Source organism: Solanum tuberosum, unplaced genomic scaffold (genome assembly GCF_000226075.1).
Source record: "Solanum tuberosum cultivar DM 1-3 516 R44 unplaced genomic scaffold, SolTub_3.0 scf00469, whole genome shotgun sequence".
In the NCBI taxonomy this organism is placed as follows: domain Eukaryota; kingdom Viridiplantae; phylum Streptophyta; class Magnoliopsida; order Solanales; family Solanaceae; genus Solanum; species Solanum tuberosum.
In genome coordinates this window covers 408,659-417,360 of record NW_006239395.1, presented here as the reverse complement: position 1 = coordinate 417,360, position 8,702 = coordinate 408,659, and the positions used below count along the sequence as shown (strand labels likewise).

Here is an 8,702-nt window from a genome sequence, read left to right as displayed (position 1 = left end):
TAAAAATTAAAAATAATTAAAAAATATTAATTTCGACAATCTTTTTAATTGACTTTTGATATTTCATTTGTATTACATAAATTGAGATAAATGAGGTAATAAGTGAGGTAACAAAGTTTTTTTTTTTTTTTTTAAGTATAAGTCCCAAATCTTCCTTTGAAACATTTGATTCCCCATTATTTTTTTAATTATATTTTTTGCACCTTGTCTTTATTTTTCTTTGATGGGCCATATCTTTTGTCTCTATTTAAATGCTAGATGACACATTTGGAACATACATACATACTGAGTACTTACTCTTCTCTGCATCACACAAAAACTTATCAATCAAAAAAAAAAAAATGGGTGACCTTCACTCAATTGCTTACAATAGCTTCTCTTCCCTAGGTTGTGACTTCCATGGCCTTGAAGTTTTCAACAATGACATGTCTTCATGTAAAACATCTATCTCTTCTTCTCTCATTTTCTTATTTCGATATTCGTCACTAATAGTCGAGTCAGAATTTAACATTTACTATACATAGATATACATAATTTTATTTGAACATTAGTCATTTTACGGTGTTGGATCCCCTTATGTCTCTCTAGCTTCGCCATCTAACTACTCTTTAGTTTCTCTCTTCTTCTTGTTCTCAAGTTTCTTGTTTGGCTTTAACGAGTAGTGGTGAATGCATAGTTTTCATCGAAGAATTCAATATTTACTATATATATATATATATAGATACATAACATATTTATCTTATGCATGTGTAACATAATTTTTCGATGAAAGAGATTCAACAGTTCGAAGCAAAATTTTCACCAAGTAATTTACTATGTGCTATATCTATATTTTTCTCGCCTCTCTAACTCCGCCTCTGCTATTTTTTTTTTGGTGGTGTATATAAATAACCTTATAATTTTTATTTTCGTCTCTCTAACTTCGCCCCTGCTAATTTTTTTAATTTTTTTTATAGTTATGGAGAGCACTCCTCCATTTTTGTCAAATCTTGATTGTGACTTATCAAGTGGATATCTACAAGATGCTTTATTCAAATTCAACTCGAAAAGAAGGCGTTTATTATTGTTTAATGATGATGATGACAAGGAGAATTATCAAAATAAAGATTCAAATAATTCCATTAAGGTATAATTAATTACATTAATTACTTTGTTAATTCTATGGCATTTATTTTTGTTGTTGAATTGTAATTCAATGTTTTTTTTTCCTTATTTATGTTGCAGAATTTGTGGAGCTCCACAATTGACCAACAATTTTCTGAGGATTATGATTCTTTTAGCCAGATAACCAAGTGTGATAGCTTTTCTGGTAATTCTAATTCTTAATTCTCTTTTAATTTATCTCAATATAATTAAATATTTATTTTGCTTAAATGGAATTAATTTCTATTGGTGTAATTTAGTAATACAAATGTTGATATTTAGCTTTGTTTCCTATGATTTTTCTTTTCTTTTTATTAAAATTTAAATTACATCGTCAGATCTCTTTATAGCATTAGCCGTCATCAGACAACCTTTGCCTTTTGATTTTAGACCTCTTTATAATAATCATGATCATTATAGATCGCTTTTTGAAACGGTCAAGCTCTTTTGAAATGATTTTTTTATATTATATTATACACATACAAAAAACAAATTATTTACACATAATTACCCTAATTATATGAATATTTTTTACGTCATTACTAGTAAAACTTAAACATTATTACTATTTAAAATTATTACTAACAAATAGTACTATTTTACTAATTTTGCTCTTACCTAGAACTTGTCCAATGCAATTATTATTATTTTAAAAAAAAACGTTTGGTATGGAGTAATGATTAGTAATTGCCGTTATGATTTGCATGTTAAATTGAAATTTAAAAGAGGAGATTGATTTATACTAATGATTAATTTAATTATAGGGGATCCAATGAGCAAAATGAGTGAAGAATATTCCAAAAGAACAGAGGAGGAAGCAATCTCAGAAAATTATTATTATTCTTCTAATTCTTCACCAACATCATCATCTCATCATAATAAACAACCTCTACAATATGGTAACTCTCTCATTTTTTTTTTCTTTTATAATTAATTATAATCTTATGTGGATTATGTTTTAACGAGAATGCAGAATTTTGATCAAAGTTATTAAATTGTTATTAGATTCATAATTAAAATTTTAGTTCCGTACTTGAATTATGAGACTGATTTTGAGGGTATTTGATTTTTAATAAAAGTGTATTACTTTTGACTCATAATATATATGCATATGCTCGAAAAAAATAATATTTTTACATACAATAAGATCACACTAGCCTATTTTTGTGTGTGGGGGTTGTTGTTCTTTCTCATGACAGCATACCCTATTTAATTTGACATTTTCAAAAAAAAAATTCCATTAAAGTCTATACTTATTAATTAAAGTGCGACTTTATATAAGAATTTTCAGTTACTAACTAATTAAATCTTTATTAATATGTTTTTTTTTGCTACTGTTGAATAGCAAAAATGAAAAATGTTTAAATGGTACAAATATATTGGATACTCAAAAGTCAAAAAGTAACCACTAATATTGTTGACTTGCTTTTTTAATTTGAATAATATTTCGTAACTGTAAAGCAAATAATTTATCATTTAATTATATAATTATTTATAGGTTACAAGTTGAAAGCAGTCATTAATGTTTATATCAGAATAGACCGGTTACATCACATTCTTTAAAGTGTGGTTTTTTTTCAAAATCTATAAATACAAAATATTTTATATATCGAACTGTCTTTGACTGACGATTTTTTTTTCTTTTTTATTTGAAGGAGGAGGTGATCAAAAGAGAAGCAAGAAAAGGATGTGTGGAAAAATTGTGTATCCATTTGGGCTAGTGAAGCCCGGAGGGCTAGAGGGAGACGTGACGTTAAATGACATTAACGAGAGGATTCTAATGAGGCCGACCCGGCCCGTAAGGCATCCGGTCGGGGACTTTGCATGTCGTCCGACCGTCTGTCCTGCAGGACCAGGATTGTCCGGCAAGACGGTAGTCGCACTCACTAAAATTCATACTCAAGGGAGAGGGACAATCACAATTATAAGAACTCGAGGGTGATTAATTGAGGACAAGTTAGAGAGGACGTACCTAGGTAGCTAGGGTTGGCTTATGATCTATTAATTTTGTTAAATTTTCGAGGTACGTAGAATTGGATAGGAAGGTAAAATTAAAAGAGAATATGTAATTTTATATTTTATCTTTTGCTCATTTGATGAAATAGGCTTGTAAATAGAGAAAAAATATTGTCGTCAATATATCTTTGACAATGTTTCAGATGAAAAGACCTAGCTCGCTTCGCCCTTGTTGACATGCTATATAGTTATTTAACGAGAAAGGGGGTATGAATTATGATATATATAGATATATGGAGGTAAGTGGAAGTACAGATTATATGTTTATAATTACTGAAAATTAGAATGAAAAATGCTTTGCTTTTAAAATTTTATTTCTGACAATTTGAAGATTTTCTAAGTACTATTTTGAGTTATAAAGGGATCTTGTTTGTACGTAGTTGAGCAGAATAATGGACTGAAAAAAGGTCCTAATAATAATCCAAAAATGCTACTCTAGTTTTAAATAATTTTTTTAAAAAGAAATTATGGTCTAAAATATGATATAGGAGTATCATTTATATGGCTATAATATTTTTGAATTTATGAACTTAAATGTGTCATAATATCTGTGTAATTATCAAAAAAATAAATCTTAGTTCTCATTAAAATAAAATATAAAATTAGTTATATTAAATTTATTTGATGTATGTCATCAAAATTGAAACATATATACGGGACTAGTTAAAAAAAATGTATTACTTCTCCTACGTTAAAATTTGGTATAATTTCACTTTTAATCCCTCAAGTATTGATAATTTTAACTTTGGTTCTTATAATATTTATCTAAGCATATTTGGCTTTTAATTAACTAAAACATATGTTTTGATACCAATTACCACTATATAAAAAATATGTGATATTTGGACTATATTTAGAATTACAATATCCTCAAATATGAAGTAGTAGTATCAATATATCATGACATAATGATAATTGATTTGCTTAGATCTCATTAAATTTGTGAAGATTCATAGTAAGAGAGATAAAAAAAGAGTATACACTAATTAATTGAACCGATAATTTATTGCTTTTGATAAATATTTATTTCTAGAAAGATACAAACAAGATCTATGTATGTTCTACTCTCTTAAGATTTTACTTCTGAAATTATAATTGGTATATTACCATTGTAGATTTTTTATATTATTATTTATCAAAAAATTGTAATCCCTAAGTAGCCCCTTTGCATCATGTTGACAATTATGTTATACCTATACAATAAATTAATAAGATCAAATAATTAGTATTAGGTTTATTTTTTGAAAAAGAATAGGAAAGCAATGCATGTGACTAAAGTGAACTATCTCTTTGACTTTATTGCTACCTAAGGCTTAAAATAATAAGTTGAAATTAGTAAAGGGGCAAAAAAAAAAACAAAAACAAAAAGAGGCTCATTTATTAAAGAAAAATAAAGAGAGAAAAAAAAAGGTAAAGGTTGATAAAAAAAATTTCCTTGACAAGTGTAGTTGTTGTGTGGATAAATAATACTGGTTTATATTTTTTAGTTATTATTATTCTCAAGTTCAATTTTATGTGTCTTAGTTTATCATTTAGTCTATTTCATAAAAAATATTAATTTTTATATTTAGGAGTTATAATTTTAATATAACTCAATTTCACCTTACCCCTTTAACATTTAAGATTTGAGCGGGAAAAAAACATTCTTTAATTCAAAAATTAAATAATTATCGCCAATTATTTTTAAGTAGTCAAAACAATTCTTTTTTTAGAGGAAATAGTTTTTGGCGATAATTATTTTCCGGACTTTTGAAGATATATTTTTGATCCAGTGATCAAATAAAAGAGTTTGAGTAATAATAGCTTGAAAAATCAATGCTTCAAACTTAGCAAGTAGTATACTACACAATTTTTTCATTTTTACCTAAATTATGATTAATAAAAAAATAATCGTTAAATTAATTGAGATGCACCAAATCATTTAGAACAAACATACTATACTATATTAGAAAACATGCAAATGATGTTTTGATGAGATAAAAGTATAGTTAATATAACTATAACTAGTAAGTAAACATTGTCAAACTTTCTTTTTGATACATGTTTGCACTTATGCTACTTTAATTTAACTAAAACTAAAAATATAATATTGTTGGTGGAAGGTCCATACTCTATAGTCCATAAATTTTAAATATAGGACAAATTATAATGAGTAGCTATCATAGGAGGCACATGTTACCATATAAGTTTCATAAAAAAAGGACCATTTCCCATAACACTTGGTGAAGGACAAATCATTCTATGTAACAATTGATAAAAAAACAAGATTTGGTAAAAAAAAAAGGAAAATCATCACCCTATGTTTAAAGTTTAGTTATATGTAGGACCCTAATTAATCATTAGTGTAATGTGCATGATTTATGTTTTAATTTGAAATTAATCTATTAATTACTAATAGGTTGGTGAGGTGGAATTCTAGACTATATATGACCTTGTTTGAAAACTATAGGAAAAAGAAAGGGATAATATATGGAAAATATTTGAGAATGACTATTATATAGGAATAATTTTACAAAGAGTATATTGTTATTATGAATGTGATTATTATTAATGTTATTATAGAAAAATAAAATATAATATAAAAAATTGATTCCAAAGAAACTTGTTTCATTAGTGAAATGTTATAACACATAGTTATAATAACAAAGTTCGACTGTATTACAGTATTCAGATTAATGTTTCTTTTTATTATAATGTAAAGTTTATTAAAATTAAAAGTATAGACTATAGTAGGCGTATATATTAATTAAATTTAATAATTATGGCAGGCATATCTTATAGCTGTATGGCAAACTAAACAAAATATCTTCTTTTTTTTGTCTTTTCTGAAACAATTATATATTAGACCTGGTTAGGAAGGACATTTGACATTTCTGTGCACAACTTTTTTTATTATTATTATTTCATTATAGTAGGTATGAATAATTTTATAAGTTAGGTATGCATAAGTGGAAAATTTAATAGTAAATGATTTTTTCAACAAATAATATTGTCATCTACTCTATTAATTATTTCACTAAGGAAATAATATTATGAGAAACTTTCCAAAATAGCTATATTTTTGTTAATTAAAATTCATAGCTATATTATTGTTTGTTATTAGACATATTTAATGTTGTTTTTCATTTAAAATTACTCTGAATATAAATATAATATTTAATGCAGTGCATTAATTGTCTCTTCCGCTTAGGGTCTATCGAAAAAACTCTCTACCTCTCAAGACTATCTTCCTCGATTCTCACATATAAAATTACAATGAATATTATTATTTTTATTTTTATTATTATTATTATCATTATTATTATTATTATTATTATTATTATTATTATTATTATTATTATTATTATTATTATTATTATTATTATTATTATTATTATTATTATTATTATTATTATTATTATTATTATTATTATTATTATTATTATTATTATTATTATTATTATTATTATTATTATTATTATTATTATTATTATTATTATTATTATTATTATTATTATTATTATTATTATTATTATTATTATTATTATTATTATTATTATTATTATTATTATTATTATTATTATTATTATTATTATTATTATTATTATTATTATTATTATTATTATTATTATTATTATTATTATTATTATTATTATTATTATTATTATTATTATTATTATTATTATTATTATTATTATTATTATTATTATTATTATTATTATTATTATTATTATTATTATTATTATTATTATTATTATTATTATTATTATTGGAATATCATATTCAATTTTACCTTTTAGATTTATTTCTGAAATGAGTTAATGACTTTTTGAGATTATTGCTCAGCCTTAAACAGAGTTGTTGATTTGACTTTCCATTAAAAGTATAGTTCCTCACTTCAATAAAGAAATTATAAGTCAGGAGGTCAGATCTCCAAATTTTATGTAATTCCATAGAATATTATTTTTCTTCTTTTTCTCTCTCTAAGAATTAATACAAGTGTAAAAAGTTTAATTAATCCACTTATTTATTTTATAAAATAATACACTTAAAATCCTTTCCTTTCACTTTTACTTGTTTAAAAAAAAGATTTAATATATGCCTTATTCCAGGAGCACCTGACCTGAATATCATAATTAATATGAGACGGAGAGCAGAAAAAATACAAAGTGTAATATTTCGATATTCACACAAATACAATGAAAGTAGGAAAATACTTTGGAATTCAAGTACTAGAGTTCCTTTTTATTACTTGAATTAATTTAGAGAAAGAAAATAAAGGAAAAGACAAGTAGCCAAAAGAGTAAAAGAAAAAGAAAGATTGTTATTAAAGCAAAGAGAAAAAAAAGAAGCAGAAGGAAGAGATAATAAACCTAGATATATGTGAGAATATTATCCCTCTACCTTTTACTTTTTCTCAAATCCCAAATGAATAGAGAATTAGATTCTCTTTCAGGTATATAATATACAATAAAAATATACACTTTTATATTGTGATTTGTGTCCTTGGGATTTCATCAACTTTTAATTTTTCTATTAAAAAATTATTGATGACGTCAAAAGAATGCAGTTCTCACGTCATTATGATATCAACTCCCATGAAATAGGTTTGGATGGGAATATAACACATATCCAAATATATATTCGGTGTAATTCCACAAGTGTGGTTTAGAGATGGTGAGATATACGCAAATCTTAGCTTACATCGTGGAGTATATAGGTTGTTTTCAGTAGATTCTCGGCTTTAAAAGAAAGTTATTCATATATATAGAAGGATTGTCAGAAGAAAAAAGGACAATAAAATATCAAGATATAAAATAAAATGAAACAACAGATAGTAGAAACACATATAAGAATAAGAAACTATGTGATACTAAATACAACTATTACTAAGAAGAAAAGGGTATCGGGAAACCTTCATGCTTAGCTCTCCCACCTAAGGATCGACCATACTCGGTTACCTACTAACCATTTATACTAATTTTTGATAGTCATTATACCTTTCTATCTAAGGACTTGTACTCAGTAACTGAAGCGGTGTGTGTCCTATTAAATCATCTCCCTTAATTTTTGTAGGTCTATCTCTACCTCTCCTAACTATTGCTACAACCAACCTCTCACACCTCCCTAACTGACACATCTATACACCTCCTTTTTACATATCCAAACTACGTGATCCTCACTTTTCTCATCAAATCTTGTCCGCCACAGAAGTCATCTCAACTCCTCAAGCATTATACTAATGGATGATACAACCACACTGCTAACAAATTAATGTATATATCGATTCGTCAGTGTTGAGCCCAATATATTTCTAGGCCCAAACAAATCGGTTGAAAGTGCACAAATATTCAATACCTTTAGATTTGACAAATTAAATCCAACTTTCATATGGTTTAAATTTAGTTATTTTCACCCGAACTTTAACTATATATGACTAATATTATTTTGTCTAAACTTCAACTATTTTTGCTTGTTTAGAATTTTTATTTTTTTTTGCCTAAAATCGTGCACGACTAAAATTTAGTCATTTTTGTCTGAACTTCAAACATAAATACTTGAAT

General features: G+C 25.4%; 1 protein-coding gene across 1 annotated transcript; it reads left to right on the top strand.

The window, feature by feature from the left end:
- Positions 1-290: 290 nt before the first annotated feature.
- On the top strand, positions 291-3,372 carry LOC102603025 (protein XRI1-like). Its single transcript, XM_006364009.2, has 5 exons — positions 291-435; positions 957-1,126; positions 1,225-1,309; positions 1,908-2,042; positions 2,799-3,372. The coding sequence occupies exons 1-5, from the start codon at positions 342-344 to the stop codon at positions 3,083-3,085; spliced, it is 771 nt and encodes a 256-aa protein (XP_006364071.1). The 5' UTR covers positions 291-341; the 3' UTR covers positions 3,086-3,372.
- The last annotated feature ends 5,330 nt before the right edge of the window (positions 3,373-8,702 follow it).